Below are 19757 nucleotides of genomic sequence, written 5' to 3' on the forward strand. Positions count from 1 at the left end.
TTGTTTCTGAAGTTTGTTTCTGTCGGCAATGATGAGCGAGAGACTAAAAATTGCAAAGATGAGATCATGGGACTCAGTACATAGAGTGATTGATAGCGAGACAAAAATATTGATTCTTTGTTTTAAATACAAATGATAGAATAATAAAAAATAAGTAGTTGTTTTACATTGTTTCAGTTTGTCAAATTGTTTTTTTTTACCCCGGGAACAATTTTATCTGAATTTGTAAGACTGAGTAAAATAATTTCTGTGGTTCTGAATCTCATGTAGGGAAAATGTATCTGTTGTGAGCAAAATCTGGAAAAATCTTAAAATTTTCGGGCAGCGATTTCCTTTTTTTGCCACTTTTAACCGTGATAATCATTTTTAAAAGCCAACACAGCATAAAAGATGTCCTTTTTTGCAGTCAAAATGGGGAAAATATTTTTATTTGTAATTTGTGAAAAAAATACCAATTCATAAAAAGTTATTTTTAATCAAACGGGAGGGCTGTGCTAGCCCTATGCAGTATTTTTTGAAAGATTTTCGGAAGATACTACTTATAAAAATTCATTTTAAAATTTTTTTTAGCTATTTGCCTAATAGTTTTGTAACAATACGATGACCCCCATTTTCTTATTCGAGAGTTTACTAATGCGAAAAAATTCATAGTTTTTGGACGGGTTTTTGCATACTATCTATCTAGTGTGATTGGGTGTGGTATATTGGAAAGATGCAGAACAAGTTGAATGCCTTTACTATCCTCATTTTCTCCACCAAAAATAGTTTTTCTATCATTAGGATTGCTGTTTTTCGTCAGCTTTTTCTCCCATCAAAATAGGGACCCAACTTATCTTCGGGGGCTAAAAGTGTCTTCACAATATCATCCCTTCGAGAAAAAAGTTTAGTCCCCCAACCGTTGGGTTTTGACATATAAAAAACCAATTTGTAAGCAATTTGGCGAGTAATTCTGAAAATTCTGGAAAATTGGTGAAATTTTGCAACTGTTTTTTTTCTTATCCGTCACCCTTTCCATTATACTGCGTCGACAAATTTATAAGCATAACTATATATTCAAATATTTTTGCGTATGAAGTAAATGGTGTTTGTTTTATTTGTTACAGTACACTGCCTTTGACGAAGACAGTGGTGAGTTAGAAGAAGAGGTCATTCAGCGTCTAGTGACTCGACCAGAAGACTTCCCCGAGAATGTGTCTGCTAGTATCTCCAGTTTCAAAGACCAACTCCTCACCCCTATTGAAGATCTCATGTTTGATCATGATCCTCAGAATCTGATTGAAATCAACGCCATTCTCAATGAAAAAACAGTTTTTAGAGTAAGTTTTAACTAGAATTGTACAATATAATATAAATTAACGAAACCAGTGAACAAAATAGTTGCTCTGTCTCTGATGTTTAGCAAATAATGCAGAAGTTGACGATGCTTTCGTTCCGTCCTGCCATTGTTCCTATGAGGTTGCATGGCTCTGAAGAGGAGGAACTGCCCGAGGACATGGACACTGATGAACTCTTCAGACAGATGGCACCTGTCAACCACCCCGGACCAAGGTAAGTTAACCCCATCCCTACCACTCCCCCCCCCCCTTATTTCAGGCTTGTGTGTTGCAAGGCCACATCATTTGTTGAAACTCTGTAACTTTTCAAACCCATCTATGTCTTGTTTTGCAAAAAAGTATATTGATTAGTTTAAATAGGCCAAAATTGTCTGAACAAAAAACCCATTTGAGTATATAGTTCCTCCCCCCAAGTGGGGACGGAACAATAACAGAAATTGAGATATATTGACCAATTTTCCCTCCTCTCTTTATATCAAATAACAACTTTTCAAAACTTGTTATTTGATATAAAGAGATTAGAGAGGATGGAAAATTGGTCAATATATCTCGATTTCTGTTATTGTTCCGACCCCACTTGGGGGGAGGAACTATATACTCAAATGGGCTTTTTTTGTTCAGACAATTTTGGCCTATCGAGAGGATGGAAAATGAAGAGAAATGAAAGTGGTAAAAGCTCGTCCAGCGTAGAGTTCGAAATTAAAAAGTTTTTTTTTGAAATTCGTTTTTTTTTTCGTGGAGTTATCGAGGTTTAAAGTTATCGAGGTTTTAAATGTGAACACGTGATCTGTGGTTCCTTTTTGTTCACTTTTAGCGTGTTTTTTGTTCAAAGTAACATTTTTTCTATAAAAATTTGAATTCAAAATTACCTTTCACGCTACAGAATTAATGTGTATATTGGTACCTCCGCAGCATAGAGCCGCGATACGGTACCAATATACACATTACTCTAATTCCCTTTATATATCCACTACTCTATATTCACTTCTTTTATATTTAAAATCTATCATTTCTTGTCTCACTTAGTGCAAACCACTAGTGTCGAGCTAAGCTGGTAATTAACTGTTATCAGACGGATAGTTGGGGTTCTATCCCCACTGACTCCAGTGGACCGTTCACAGATACTAGTATAAAACTAGTGTAAAAAGTACGTAAAACCAACTTGCGAAAATTGATGTAACCACTTCGTGGATAACTTGAACAAAAAACCAGCTTAACTCTTTTATAAATTTTAAATTTTGATAATATTTATATAAAAATTAATTGTAAAATCTAAACTCACCTTTACAACTTTTAATACCTTTATCATCAAATGGATCAATAGCTCTTTTATATTGTTCTTTTGTTTCTAAATGGTGTTTCTTACTATCAATAGTAAAATTTGTAACATATTTGTTTTTAGCTGCATATATAGCGTTTTTATAGTCTTCAATAGTAATTTGGTTTTTAATAGTAGCTTTGGTTATACCTTTTAACTTTTTCTCATCTTCTCCTTTAACTTTATTATAACAATGTGCTTTAGCTTTAAGGAAGCAGGCGTCTATAATAGTATCATTAGGTAATTCATCCTTCATCTTACCTAACTCATTATTATGTAAAATATCTTTAATCTTATTCATTTCAGTTTCTATATTACTATCTAAAGGAACATTTATGTTTATAAATATACTTTCAGTAACTGTATAATGATAACTACAATCTAACTCTTTCTCAAAGTAATAATATATAGCTTTATACATAAATAGTTTCGCTTTTTCTAATATAACAAAACCAATATAATTAAACAATATAATCCAACCTAACATTACCTCTTGTTTTATGTACAGCCACTAGATCATCATCAAACTCTACAGCATATTTAAAACTAATATTTTCTACTAATTTAATATATCTATCTACTTCATTAACTAACTCTACATCTTGTCTATTGTATACATTTTCTATTATTTCTCCATAGAAGGCATTATTCATCAGTTTAAAGGATACATTTCCAAATTTATCACCCTTAGCTTTTGCTTCTTTTCTTTTTTGAATTTTAAACTCAATATAAGGCTTTAACCATTCACTCTTACTATACTCTAACTTTTGCTTAATTGTAATATCTTCCAACTTCAAAGCACTAGCTAAATACCAATCTAACATCTCACCATCAATTACATAATCGTTTTTATCCGTTAACTTTAACATTAACAATAACTTCTCATTTGGTTTGTATCCTTTTTTTTATTTTCATTTTGATAGTCTGTAAACTGATCAATGTTAGCCTTTGTCTTTTCTGGAAAGAATGGATATTTCTTTGTCTTTTGTTTCAACTCATCATTATGCTTTACATCAAAGGTGTAGATATAACCTTTTGTGGAGCTAGATTGTGTATAATCATTGCCGTCACATACTTTGATCTCACCAGTAGGTAAAGCTTGAACCATAGCAGAAGCGTATAATGAGTTGAAGTCTAAGTATTTTGGATAATTCTCTTTCCCAGTATACTCAGGATCTATTTCTTTATTTTTACACTTTACATGACAATCACCTAATATTGAAGCTAACCCACCTCTAATACCATGTTGTATTGTATCATAAATATTAACTGTATTTTCTTTATAATATTTAAGTCTAACATTAGTATATTTCAATCCACATAACCAAGTATTTTGGATAATTCTCTTTCCCAGTATACTCAGGATCTATTTCTTTATTTTTACACTTTACATGACAATCACCTAATATTGAAGCTAACCCACCTCTAATACCATGTTGTATTGTATCATAAATATTAACTGTATTTTCTTTATAATTTTTAAGTCTAACATTAGTATATTTCAATCCACATAACCAAGTTAATCCAGGAGTAGAATATGTGTAACAAGGATCTATTTCATAATATTCTAAACACTTATCTCTTAACCTTTCAAATGCATCTACCGATAAAAGTACATCTGTTTTAAGATATAACATCATATAGTCTTTTATTGTTTTACATCCAGTATCTTTCCAACAATCTATTGCTTGCTTATATTCTTTATCTGTAATACCACTTTGTTTCAACTTAGAATAGAATGCTTCCTTAGGTGGTAATGTTGTTTCATGTAGTTTATCTATACTATCAAACCATTCATATGGGAATATACGTTTACTTCTCTCTAACCCAAATTTGTTTAATGTTACACACTCTTTATCACTCAATGTTTTACTTATAGCATCTAAGCTAATTGGATGCAAGAACCTAAACATATCTAATGCTTTTGCATAACCCATATCTATACTAATATAATTCTCATCAGTTTTAGTTAATACTTTATGTCTAATCTTCTTTGCTAGTTTAGTTATAAATAAGTGATTATCATAATTAGTAGAATTAAATGCATATATTGGTACGAATGTATTCATAGCTTGGAGGTTTCATTTATTGTGAGCATAACCTCTAAATTTACCATTTAGATGATCATGATCTCTAACAATGTCATTACCCAAGTTCTCTCTACAATAGAAACACTCAGTAGTAAGTGGAGTAATAATGTCTTCATTAAGTGGAATATTAATTTCAAATATATCTTTAAATAGTTCACTATAATAATTTACTCTACTTATTAACCAATCAACTATATCTTTACCGGAATAACTTTTATACTTATATTCTAATATATCAGGATAGTCATTTTTTATATATAAACCACAAGCAATCGGAATGTGTTTTTTGTTTTTTTTTATACATTCAAAATCATAATACATAGCAAATGGTACTCTGTTTTTATAATGGAACTTATCAAACTTTAGATATTCATCGTTATGGAATGTTCTTCATCCCACATGTTTCTGTGTATTACATAAATCCGAATGTTTATTTAAAGCATCTTCAGTTAGAAATGATACACAACATTTAAGACATGGATAACATTTATGTTTAGATGATTCTCTTAATAAGAATGATACATCTTTACATAGGAAGTAATGATTATCCCAGTATAATATTTTACATCCTTTAGGATCATTATGATTGATTAATACAGGATTAATGGTTTTATTTTTATTTAGATTAAACACATTAAATAATATTTTATCTTTATTCAGTTCTTGTATTTTCTGTAAGTGATAATAATCATAAGGACCTCCGGTCTTGGTTCCCCATGGAGGTGGAAGCTTTGGTTTATTATATTTACTAACTCTATTTGGATCACGTGATGCAGGATGTAGATAAGCAATTAAACACCACAATAAACAATTATTATCAGTATTATGTATATTAAGTATGTATCTAGACGTGAATGGTAACTCAGTAGTACAACCACCAGAAGGATAAAACCTATGTATGGACATAGTTCTCTTAACAAATCTTTGCATGCGCCAACCAGATTGATTCATCTCTTGTTCTTGCATTCTAGTCTCTAGTTCACTATTCAACATATCCAAGTCATGAGGACGATTATATTGTCTAGTCATTAGTCTAAATGTGAATTCGTTTTCTTCTAACTTATCATCTGTAGGTTTTGTATACTTTACTACATCAAAGGTGGTAAACTTGATATGGGGATGTATGCTATACATTTCCTCTTATACATTCAAGAATTTAATATCTTCATAATTACTATTTGTTATCATAATTTGATTATACTTCATATTATGATCTAATCCCAACTCATTAACTTTATCTCGCCACTTCCCATCAACAAGTTTTTTCTGATTAACATTTTCTTTATGTTCATCTGATTCATTGTGTTCATTTTTATTGTTATATCTAGTATTACATATATTGCAATATCCTGAATTATCTTTAGATATGTTACTATTGGTGTAACCACTTCGTAGATCTTCAGTTATATCCTCATCTTTACCATCGGTGAATCCACTTCGCGGATTAACATTATCCAGATGCATCTTCGTTTTCAAATGTTGATCCACACTATATTGGCTTAGAGTAGACTTGCATGTTACACATTCAAACTTACTCCCATTCTTTATTATTTCCCCATTAACTAATCTTACATTATTCCTATGTTTTTATGTGTCCATATGTTTCGCATGTTCAGTATTATTATCCAGATACATATCACAACTATCACAATACTTTATTCCCTCTAGTTCAGGATACTGATTATCTATCTTTTGTTCTACATCTTCATTAGTAACTTTCATTCCATCCTCATTAGCACTCTCAATAATTTTATTTCTATTATATATTCGCTCATTCTTTTTATGTTTAAGTGATTGATTATGCCTATAATAATTCTTTTGAGTTAACTCTTGACTGCAAGCTTCTCATTTAAAGTTATTTGTATTAGGCTTTTGGACATAGAGAAAATCATCAGATAAAGATGATTCTCTATCTGAATCTGAATCTTTAGATTGATCTAAGTCTTTAGATGATTCTCTATCTTTAGTTTGATCTAAATCTGGATAATATTTTGCTTCAACCTTTCGCAATGACTCACGCATATCTTCTTCTCGTTGTTTTAATTTTGTAAGCTGTTTATCATGCGACTCTTATATTTCTTCATTTATTTGATTAAACCTTCTGATTGATTCTGAAGATTTTTCTAATTCTACCTTTTGTCTTTCTTTATCTACTGGTTGAATTTCTTCCCTTGGTTTGTTTTTATTTCTGAACGTTTGGACTTCATGCTAGTAGAACTTGATTGAGCTTGTTCACCACCAAATTGGACTTATCCATGAGATTGAGCTCGCTCACTTCCAGGTTGGACTTGTTCATTCCCTGATTGGACATTTTCGTTAGGACCTTGATAACTCATTTTTATTGTACAAATTTTGAAATATTATACTTATATATATATATATATATATATATATATATATATATATATATTCACAATATAAAAATGAGTACTAAGTGTAAAAAATGTGAAGATAAAGCTTGGTGTTGGAGTTGTGATGGGTGCCAAAGTTAACTTTATTTATGTTTCATATGTATTGAAACTATACCATATAGAGATAGTCACTCTCATATGAGCAAGCATTATAATGATCCCAATCAATATTTAACATGTAGAATGTGTAAGATAAATAAACATATTTCATACTATAGATTTAAATGTTTTAGATGTAGATTATGTATCCATCTCCATAGATATAGATTTGGTCATACTAAAGAAAGATTTAGAGAACATGTAAAGAAATATAATATCCACGAAGCGGTTAAACGGAGTTGTTTTGCAAATTCACCGATAGTGAAACATGGGTGAAGCCCTATCTGCGAAGCAGTTCCCTCTTATTGAGGTCTAATCAGATCAGAATTTCATTCTGAAGTTTAGTACAATAAAACGTTATTTTTATTCCTTATATAATGATTTATCTATGGTAAACCAAGAAGTTTGGGAATGGGCTAAGCCTTTGTTTCACCAACCAAAGACTTCGTCTCCTCCCTGATTATTTAACTATAAAAAATGGCTAAGCTAGATAAACTTATAGAATTAAACAGTCTAGAAAAACAAAAAAGAAGAAATAGATTAGAAGATAAATTAAAACAACAAGAATATTATGGTGAAATAGAAGAGTTATTTGATCCTTTAACTAAAACACTAAATGCAAACAATGAACACAATCTAGCATTAAGTGAACAAACATTAAGAGCAATAGATTGGCAAAACTAAGATGATCCAGCAAGCTGGTTTCCAGATTGGTGAAAACACTTCCAAGATTAATGAAACGTTAAAGGGGACCATAAAGGAAACTCAAGATATAGCACCAGTTTTTGTTGATACAAAGGCAGCCAAAGATCTTCATTTAATGGGGGGTCAAACTAATCCCCAATTAAAATTAAATCTTGTAGATTTGCCTACTAGAAGATATAAAATGAATGATGTTGTTATGACCCTAGAGCAGGGTGCATTTTTAGTTAAGGATAATATATACGAATTTTCAGATGGATCTATTAACTTTCTTACTAAATCAAATGTGACATATGATTATAATATTGAGGAAGATGAAAACAAAATTAAAAGGTTTTTAAAGGATAATAGATATGATGTAGGAAAAGGGGATAAGAAAAGCGCTAGATATAGAACAGCAGAACGTATAATGCGGGTAAAAGATGATGTATTTGGCAGGGGTTTAAATAGCAACCCTAACCAAATTAATTTAGTAGAAAGACTAGAATTATTAATACTACAAACGAAAGCTGGTCATGATGGATTATATGATGAAATGCTAGATATGTCTAAGCAACTTTTATCTATAAATATTATTAATCAAGAGCAACTAGATAATTTTGTTTTTAACTATGGTAAATAAATAATGATGGAAAAACAACAACAACAACAACAACAACAACTGTTAGCTAAAGAAATTATCAGTCCTCAAATAACAAAGTTTAGAAGAGAAAGAATAATACCATTACATAAAGATGAAAAATGGTCAGCTGATTTAATTGATAAGTCATCTATAACTAAGTTTATGTTAACTGTTATAGATTTATTCACCAGATATGCATGGGCTATTCCATTAAAGAATAAATCTGGTTTATCTATAACGAATGGTTTTAAAACAATCCTATCAGAAGGTCCACAGGGTGGCTCTGAAAGTCGAAGACCAGAACAGTTGTGGGTAGATAGAGGTAGTGAGTTTTACAATAAAACATTTAAATCTTTACTTAAAGAATATGAAACAAAACTATATTCTACTTATAGTGATTTAAAGGCTGTGTTTATAGAGAGATTCAATAGAACATTATTACATATAATTAATAAACCAATGTTCATATATGGTGATGGTAATTGGGTAAATATACTAAATGATGCAGTCATAACATATAACAATAGCATTCATTCAACAATTAATAGGACACCAGTTGATGCTTCTATTAATCCTGATAAAGTTAGATATATCAGGGAACCTGCTTCGCAGATTATATCTACTTCTACTAAGATTGAACCAAATTTTGAAGTTGTGATTACGTTAGAAATGCAGATAAATGTAATATCTTTTCTAAAGGTTACGCTTCTAATTGGAATAGAGAACTATTTAAAGTTAATGAAGTTTTGAACACACAACCACTAACATATAAGATAGAAGACATGAATGGAGATAATAGTAGGTAAATATTAAGAACAGGAATTATTAAAATCCGAGTTTTACTTTGAATCTAATAATAAAGTTTTAGAATCATTAAATATATTTCTTAATATAAATGATGACAAGAAACAGACGCAATCAGGCTAAACACCAATCAACATCAACAAACAACTTAACACTGAGTAAGACTCGTTGGTTATTCCTAGAAGATAATGATAATATTGATATGAAGGATACTATAAAATTACAAATGTACATCCTCCGATAGATGAAAAAGATGTTGTTAATAAAGAGTATTGTGACAATAACTTATTATCTTCTAATAATGAAATAGATATTTTAAGTAAAAACATAACTGAGCTAAGAAAAGGTGAATTTGATAAATTCACAACTAAAATATGACAACTAAATGAAACACGAGTTAATGATGAACTAATTAATGAGTTTATTGAATCAGCAAATGAAGTCACAAATACTGTTAACTTTTGTAACAAAGTTGCTGCTGATACTATCTCTAAATATAATTATTTAAAACAAGAATTTGATAATAATAAGTTTAATCAAAATATTACTAACATACATTTAGATGATATGTTTTCTAACGGTCGAAGAGAAATGAAGGAATACAATAAATCTCTTAGAAAAGTTATAGTACAATATATAATAGCTTTACTTTTACAAAGTACGTTAGTTGATAATAAAGAGCGAGCAAGACTTGAGATGCATTATGGTTTTAAACAAGAAGATATAATGAAAGAAATAGAAAGATTTGTTACTAATGAAAATAAGCAAAGCTATGACGGAGTCCATGACCAATCCAACAGCGCCGAGTGAGAGATTACTATATCCAGATTTGTCATCAGTATCAGAACGATTAATAAACGAAAAGATTCAAGCTAATAATAAATTTAACAACAATATTAACAGTATGAAAGATATTAGAAACTATTATGAAACTGAAACTAATAACTATAATAAGAAGTTAAGTAGATATAAAAATTATATTAACGTAGCTGAGATAACAGAAATACTATTATCATCAATAGCAACAACGGCAACAACAACATCAGTTGCATTAACAGGTATAGGATTATTTTTTTTATACCAACAGCTTTTGCTACAGCAACTGTTTGTGGTTCATTATCAAAAACAATTAATACTAAAATAAGAAATAAAATTATACACAATTATACAAGTATTCACAGATGTATATTTTAAGTAAACAGTTTAGCGACAAGTTTAATAAACTATATACTAAATCAATGAATGATAATAAAATAGATAATGATGAATATAATGAATTGGTCAAGGTATATGAAGAATATAAGAAGAACAAGAAAAATAAGTTAAGTGTTTTTTTAAGATTAAAGCTGTTAGTGCCTAGTAATAACAATGTTTTTAGTAATAATAATATTAGTATTAATATTTATAGATAGATATAGAGTTTTAACTAAAACTATAATTTCAGCCTTAGCCATATCTAAATTATCTTTTCTTTGTACCTAAGTATAAACCTCTTCCTTTTTGTACTACCTTTATACCTTCACCAGTAGTTGCAAATTTAATTAAATGAGGTGTGGCTGATAAAGCAGCTCTAGGGTTTCTAGATGCAGCTGCACTTCCTATTTTACTTACTATTTCTAATGCTCTTACAGGATTATTAGCAACTTTTCCGAAGTTAACTGTAGCTCTACCAACACTTTTAAAGAAATCTTTCAATCCCTCAGCTTCTATTGTTGCATCACTAACAGTCATGGACTTATTTCTCTTTCATTTAACACAATTACCCTTTAACATCTTAGTACCTTTTGAAGTAATAAAACCTCTTATGTTATTAGTACCACTATAATGTCTACCACCAACACAATATGAATTAGTTTTAAATTTCTGTAAAAGACTCATTTCTATATATAAAAAATAATGGAAGTTAAAAATTATAATCCCTTTGTTGTTAAACCTAACCCTAAGACTACGGGTTCCACCCGCGAGTGAAGCTCGAAGACTAAGCCCAAGACAAAGCTTAAAGCAAAAGGTTTATCTCTAGAGGACAAAAAGAAATTAGATATTATTTATGCTAGGGGCTTTGTTAAGACATGTAAGAAATAGTTTAGAGCTATGGGGCTTCGCCCGTGTTTCACCATAACAATGTCTATGGGGCTTCGCCCATGTTTCACCATAATTATAACAATGACTATAACTATAACAATGACTATAACTAGGCCTAAGATATAATAGACCTTCGGTCATTAGTCTCTACGAGACTATATCAACCATCTTATTACCATCTTTATTAACACTAATAACCTTTCTTGTTGATACTAATGCATGACATATAACATCTGCAACTGCAGCACTAAAATTAAATTTAAGTTGTATTGGTTGTGGACCTATATGATCACTTTGATATCTAGTATCAAATACATCTATTCTTCAATTACTTTTGAATGATCTATGATTTATATATGGTTTTATATTATGTGGTAGCCCATTATAATCTTTATTAAAGCTAACAATCTCTTTAAAAGCCTCATTATAATTATTAGTACCATGATTAATATTTGTTCTATCCTCGGGATAAAACTCACTACCAATCTTACAATAACATTCAGTAACATTCATTATATCAAATGTACTTGCATCATGAGTTTGTTCATTAACATTATTATTTTCAAAATCAACTATTATATATTGTGGTCTTTCCATACCACTTTCCATACCTAGATCAAACAAGAAGTTAGTAGCATTGGGTACATTCTTATAAAATGTCTTTCATAATAGCTAAAGTCTACATTATTATTTTTACTTAAACCCTTTTGGACAATAATTCTAATGTCATTACTAGGATCAATACTGGGCACACACCATGATATATCTCTAATATCTATATTACCATCATTACCAACTGCATCAGCACCAGCATTAACTCTAATTAGAGCACTATCATTATTATTTCTTTTTAATATTAGTTTAAATCCTAAACCATATATAATCTTTTCTAAATCATTTACGAAACCAAATAGATCACTCGTCTTAATCATCATATACATATGACCTCGTTCTGCAGCAATATGGTCACCTTTAAGTTGACTATCTCTATTACCTTGATTTCTAACAAAACCACTCTCATATTCATCATCAGTACTAATTAATAACTTATACATCAATAGATTAGGATGACAATGATCTATATATTCAATAGTCCTACCACCACTAGTTTCAAGCTTAACTGAACTAAACAATACCATCATACCATAATTAGCTAATCTGATATTAGCATTATTAGCAAATACACCTCCAGCATCATCCGATACAACAAACTCTATCCCTAGATTTGAATCACGCAAATTTGATTGATTCTCTTCTCTATTGAGAATGATATTAATATTAGTATTAACCGTATTCATTGTTGCCAGATTATTAGGTTTAAATTTTATAATCTTACTTTTGTGTATATCATTATTATAACCATAAGTTGTATCCAAATTAAAAATCATTTTTATAATCCAAAAATTTAACTTTAACGAAAGCTATAATTATAACTATAAATATAATCTAATATTTGAATATAAAAAATGACTGACAACTTAATTCTATATGAACTACAAAAGATACATGAAATTCTAACTAAAACTAAAGAAGAGCATACACTTAACTTTAGAATGATAAAGCCAACAGAAAAGTTTAACTTTAGTGAACCTATACTTCGGTGTTTATAATTCGGTGTTTAATGTGAATTGAAGGAACAATCAATTCTTATATGATACCCAAGGTGAAACATGGTCAGTTACCCGTATTTTAGCTGTTATACCAGGTGCATATGAATTAATCGAAATAGCAGATTTAATAAAAGAATAAACTAATGGTAATGTTATAATAGAACCTGATAAGAATACAATGAAACGTTTAATGGAAATAAAGCAAGGTGCAATTAACTTTGACATAGAAAATTCAATAGCCCCATTACTGGGCTTTAGAAAAATAGTATATGAACAAGGTAAATATACATCTCAGAAAATTGTTGATATTATGGGTTTTAGTACTATTAACATTCATTGTAATGTGATATCTGGTGTTAAAGATAATGGGAATAACACAGACATACTATAGGCTTTCACTCTAACAGAACCACCAGGTAACTTGGTAAATATTATACCAACTAATATCTTATATCAAAATGTAACTAAAGATAGAATAGAATATATAGAGTTTCATATTAAAGATGAGTATGGGAGACCTATAGACTTTAATGGCGATGTATTAATTTTACTTCACATCTGGTGTAACCAGCAACTTCGTTGATCTAGTCTAGATATAAACTTAAACTTAAACTCAGACTAAACTACAAAACTCTCCGATTCCAATTAATTCTTAGTTTACCCTTAATATTTTTATTTTTTGTTATATCAATGACAATATAATTATAAGGCTCTTTCCATACCTTATTACTTATATTAGCAAAATCATTATAACTAAGTTTAACATTATTAAACAAATCTTGATATATAGATATGAGGATTTTACCTCTTTGTTCAAATAAAATAAATAGGTTACAATTCTCTCTAGCACTCTGTCTATCTATTGTGAATAGATTTTCATTAAGATAAATCATATTGCAATTATTATGTCTACCCCTACAAAAGTATTCATTAATATTTGGTTCTTTGGCTCTAACATCATCGAATATCATTAGTTTCTTTAAGTCTTTGGGTAGTTGATCGGGAGAGGGTAAATCTTTTATATCTTTTACAAACTCAATATCTGCTTTATCTTTTATTCTCTCTACACCTTCATATTGATCACCAGTAGGACCAATAATGTATAGCTTATCAAAGTATATTCTAGCCAGAATTAGTTTTTTTTAATAAGAATGTCTTACCGCATTCACTAGGACCAGATATTATACATCTAAAGTTCTCAGGGAGTGTAGCTTCAGTAATTATTTTATCATCATTTAGCCATGATTGTAGATCTTCATTTATATTAACAGAGATATTGTTACTAAGATTAGTGAAACCGCTTGGTTTACAACAGACGGAGTCTGTTTGCGGATATTCTTTGTTGTTAGGTTTACCCCTTTGATGTTTTTTATCAAATAGATATATAAAATTATCATTATCATCGTCATTGTTATTAATATTATCATTATCATCATCATTATCTTTAACATTATCATTATGCTTAACATTATCATTATCATTAACATTATCATTAACATTATCATTAACATTTTCTTTATCATTAACATTATCATTAACCTTATCATTATCATTATCATTAACATTAACATTATTAGCAAAGCTACTTCGTAGATCTTTACTACAACCTAAACAAAAACACTCATTATATATTCCTGAATATTTACTTTGATTAACTAGAATACTCAAAGCATTGTTAATTCTAAATCCTCTATCAATAAGATATATCATATATAAACAATAAGCCCCACAATAAGATTCATCATATTGTTGTATTCTTTCATTAGAGCCTAGATCAACATATTCTTCTAAGAATAATGGTGGGGTCTGAACACCAAAACTATCAAAGTAATATGTTGGACCACCTTCTCTTCCTATAACTAAAACCCAATGTGTACCATCAGTTGGATGTAGGTTGACAATAATGTTGAAGTTAGGTTCACTTGTTTTATCTAGAGTCTGATCTCTCATTACTATTTCAATTGGTGTTAGACTTATATCTTTTCCTATATCTTTTATTCTGATATCACTCATAGCATTATTATCAATAGTAAATTTATTATTGAATTCCTCAAAAGTTAGGATAAGCATTTTTAATAGATATAAAAATGGAGACAGGTAGCGCAGTTATTATTTTTATTTTCTTAATTGGAATTTGTTATATAATATATGACTCAATACCAAGTAAATATACAAAACTAGAAGAAAGCTTTGGTAAATTTATGAATAGGAGTCTAGTTAGATTTGAATATGAAAAGTCACCATTACATACTATTGTTTATGGTGGAACTGGTACAGGCAAAACATATTTTGTTAGACAATACTTAAAGTTTTACTTAGATCCGCGAAGCGGTTACACCGATCAAAACCAAAACCAAGACCAAGATCAAGCTAAAAATATAATCATAGTATGTAAAGATGATAGAGATTGGATAGATCCTGAGACTGGTGTGTTTTATATTGGGTTTAATACATGCGATATAAATATGATCACATCAAAAAATAAGTCTAAATTCAAAGATAGTGTAATTATTCTTGATGATATGGGTGATAAGTTAAATAAGGATATAGCTTATTATTTAATAGAAGGAAGACATCATAATATTCAAATGATTGTAATGTGTCATAAACCAGCTCAAATAATTAATACAGCAAGAATGAGTTGTGATACTATTTATTTAACAACTGATAATGGAGCTGATCTATTTAAAATTTTAATGAAATATATAAATGTGAACATAACTTCAATAAAATAATTAGTGAGTTAAATAGTAACTATTATAGTTGTAAAGATGGAATGTCAGATGAACTTCGTTATGGTATAATTAAATATAATAGGAAAGAGAATACTTTTATTATTATTGATAAGAATAGAACTATGATATATGACTCGAGAGTTGGTTTCCTTGATTTAAAAGCTCTTAATATAAAAGATAAATTAGAAAGTGAAGACAAAAATAAACTTATAGCATATATGAAACCACTCATGATAAATGCTACAGATAGAAATACTATTAATCATGATAATTATCAGTTCTATTTTATTAAACTTCTTACATTAAAAGGTATTAAAGTGCAGAATGATGTATTAGCAAAAGAAATGGTTAAAGCTGATGGTTTTAGGTTAGCATCAACTATTTTAGGAATTATAGGTACATGTTTCATGATATATAATTATATGAGTCCTGATACAACATTAAAAACTGCTGGACATTTGGCAACAAGTGCAAGTAATATATTAAATAGAGCAAGTACATTGGTTAATGGGAATTCGTCCATCAGTGGAACTGCTTCGCAGATGTTTCACCATTTTGGATGCTGAGAAGAGCAAATAAAATAGTTTATCGAAAAGCTACAAGGAGAATATATAAATAAAGAGACTGGAATTTTAAATAAAGAGGGACGAAGGTATTTAAACAGACTATATGGAAACAATGAAGAATTTAGAGAAGAAATAATAATTTTTGTTAGAGATAAAACGGAATTAGACCTTAAAGAGATTTTAGATAGAAGATATAAAATTAATACACTCAATACGACGGGGAAGAAATATTTATCAGAGTGTGTCGCGTCTAAAGATAATACTAAAGATGTAATTGAAATCTTGGCTAAATATGTTGGGTATAATTGAAATTTGACCAATTATAAATGGTTATAAAATGTTTAGATTGTAAACATAAATGTGGACTCTTGATAAAACATTAAGTGGTATTTGTATGAAAACTGATTGTTCTTTTAAAGATGAATCTGGATATAACTCTAGCTCTAGTATTAACTCTAACTCTAGCATTAACTCTAACTGTAACTCTAACACTAACTCTAACCCTAACTCTAACTCTAACTCTAGCATTAACTTTAACTCTAGCTCTAACATTAACTCTAACTCTAGCATTAACTCTAACTCTAGCATTAACTCTAACTATAACTCTAACTCTAGCATTAACTCTAACTCTAACTCTAGCATTAACTCTAACTCTATCATTAGCTCTAACTCTAAGTCTATCATTAACTCTAACTCTAGCATTAGCTCTAACTCTAACTTTAACACCAAAATCTTAACTAGAAATTGTAATAAATGTAATTCTGTAAAACCACTAACTGATTTTGATGAGAGTAAGTATACATGTAGAAATTGTACTTCAGCTAAAGTTAATTGTCTATATTGTCCTTCTGTTGTGAGATATGATGGGATAAGAGCTCATGTAAAGAAACAACATTCAGATGTAGAATTAACTAGAGGATTTAGTAGAAGTTTACATCCTCGAAGAGCTATTACCCAAACGGGGGAAAGTTGTTCGTGTAAATATTATAATTTTGTATCATTTCTTATTAATAATGGAATAAATATAGAAAAAGTAAAAGAGAATGTAAATTTATTGAAGAGTATAGACAATTTAAAATAGAAAATATAGAAAAGTAAAAAAATAAAAAATTATTAAAAAATTCAGATAGTTTTTAAAATTATTTAAAAAAGAGGGAAATCACTCTTTAAGCGCCATAAATAGTGATTTTGTACTGGGGCATCACACCGATATGGGCGATTTCGCTCTTGAAGAGTGATTCGCTCTTAAAAGAGGGATTTCGCTCTTATTTTGAAATTTGCTTTATTTTTTTAATAAATTATTTAATTTTGCTATTACTTTGGGTTTTAGCTTAATTATAACTTGACCAAGTAGTAAATAAAAACAAGGATCTTAATATTATATAAATATAGCAAAATTTAAAATTTATAAAAGAGTTAAGCTGATTTTTTATTCAAGTTACACTGAAAAACACTGATCACTGTGTTTCCACCGATCTCAGTGTTTTTGACTGTGCTCTTTTTGTTCAAGTTATCCACGAAGCGGTTACATCAATTTTCGCAAGTTGGTTTTACGTGCTTTTTACACGGTCTCACTAGTTATACTGAAAAACACTAATCACTGTGTTTCCACTGATCTCAGTGTTTCTGACTGTATACCCATCACAGTGTGTCCCATATACAGTCTCACAGCAGGGGTCATCCTTTTTAAGAACTGTGAATTTGGTTTTTTTTATCTCACTTAGTTTCATAGTAATTCATCAGAGTCGGGGACGTTCACTGGAGTTAGTGAGGAAGGAACCCCAAACCTTCCGTTTGCTAAGGCAACTTAACTAGAGTCGATGATTTAACCACTACGCCATGTGAGACAGAAAGTTTTACTTTTAGATCTATTAAATATTGATTAGGGGATATATGAAAATTTTTTTTATTTTAATATTGTTTTCCAATTTTTGTTCAAGTTATTTTCGCAAGTTGGCTGTACGTGCTTGTTATACGGTCTCACTAGTTTTATACTAGTATCTGGGGACGTCCACTGGAGTCAGTGGGGATAGAACCAAACTATCCGTCTGATAACAGTTAATTACCAGCTTAACTCGACACTAGTGGTTTGCACTAAGTGAGACAAGAGATGATAGATTTTAAATATAAAAGAAGTGAATATAGAGTAGTGGATATATAAAGGGAATTAGAGTAATGTGTATATTGGTACCGTATCGCGGTTCTATGCTGCGGAGGTACCAATATACACATTACTACTGAAAATGAGGTTTGTAATTAACGGAATCTTGATGTGAAAGGTGACTATTCTCTTAGTGACCTAAAACAATGTAGTGACCTAAAACATCAATTTGGTGTTCCTAAAAGACGAAAGGCGATTACAACGACTAGTTCTGGTCTCATAGGGAAATTGACTATCAAAAACTTTATTTGAGAGCTGTTTTTTGAGAAAAATTTTTATATTTTTTTGTGTTTTAGGTCAAGAGAAAGAGAATTGTCCTTCTGTTGTGAGATATGATGGGATAAGAGCTCATGTAAAGAAACAACATTCAGATGTAGAATTAACTAGAGGATTTAGTAGAAGTTTACATCCTCGAAGAGCTATTACCCAAACGGGGGAAAGTTGTTCGTGTAAATATTATAATTTTGTATCATTTCTTATTAATAATGGAATAAATATAGAGAAAGTAAAAGAGAATGTAAATTTATTGAAGAGTATAGACAATTTAAAATAGAAAATATAGAAAAGTAAAAAAATAAAAAATTATTAAAAAATTCAGATAGTTTTTAAAATTATTTAAAAAAGAGGGAAATCACTCTTTAAGCGCCATAAATAGTGATTTTGTACTGGGGCATCACACCGATATGGGCGATTTCGCTCTTGAAGAGTGATTCGCTCTTAAAAGAGGGATTTCGCTCTTATTTTGAAATTTGCTTTATTTTTTTAATAAATTATTAAATTTTGCTATTACTTTGGGTTTTAGCTTAATTATAACTTGACCAAGTAGTAAATAAAAACAAGGATCTTAATATTATATAAATATAGCAAAATTTAAAATTTATAAAAGAGTTAAGCTGATTTTTTATTCAAGTTACACTGAAAAACACTGATCACTGTGTTTCCACCGATCTCAGTGTTTTTGACTGTGCTCTTTTTGTTCAAGTTATCCACGAAGCGGTTACATCAATTTTCGCAAGTTGGTTTTACGTGCTTTTTACACGGTCTCACTAGTTATACTGAAAAACACTAATCACTGTGTTTCCACTGATCTCAGTGTTTCTGACTGTATACCCATCACAGTGTGTCCCATATACAGTCTCACAGCAGGGGTCATCCTTTTTAAGAACTGTGAATTTGGTTTTTTTTATCTCACTTAGTTTCATAGTAATTCATCAGAGTCGGGG

General features: G+C 29.7%; 1 protein-coding gene across 1 annotated transcript in view; it reads left to right on the top strand.

Moving 5' to 3' along the window:
• Positions 1–19757, top strand: part of LOC142345144 (adenylate kinase 9-like) — a 163123-nt gene that overhangs the window by 11045 nt on the left and 132321 nt on the right. The window contains exons 6-7 of the mRNA XM_075397232.1: positions 1104–1316; positions 1400–1548. Of these exons, the coding sequence (XP_075253347.1) occupies positions 1104–1316; positions 1400–1548 (362 nt within the window). The remainder of the gene's footprint in view (positions 1–1103; positions 1317–1399; positions 1549–19757) is intronic.

This window comes from Convolutriloba macropyga, chromosome 8 (genome assembly GCF_964194025.1).
Source record: "Convolutriloba macropyga chromosome 8, txConMacr16.3, whole genome shotgun sequence".
NCBI classification, from domain to species: Eukaryota; Metazoa; Xenacoelomorpha; order Acoela; family Convolutidae; genus Convolutriloba; species Convolutriloba macropyga.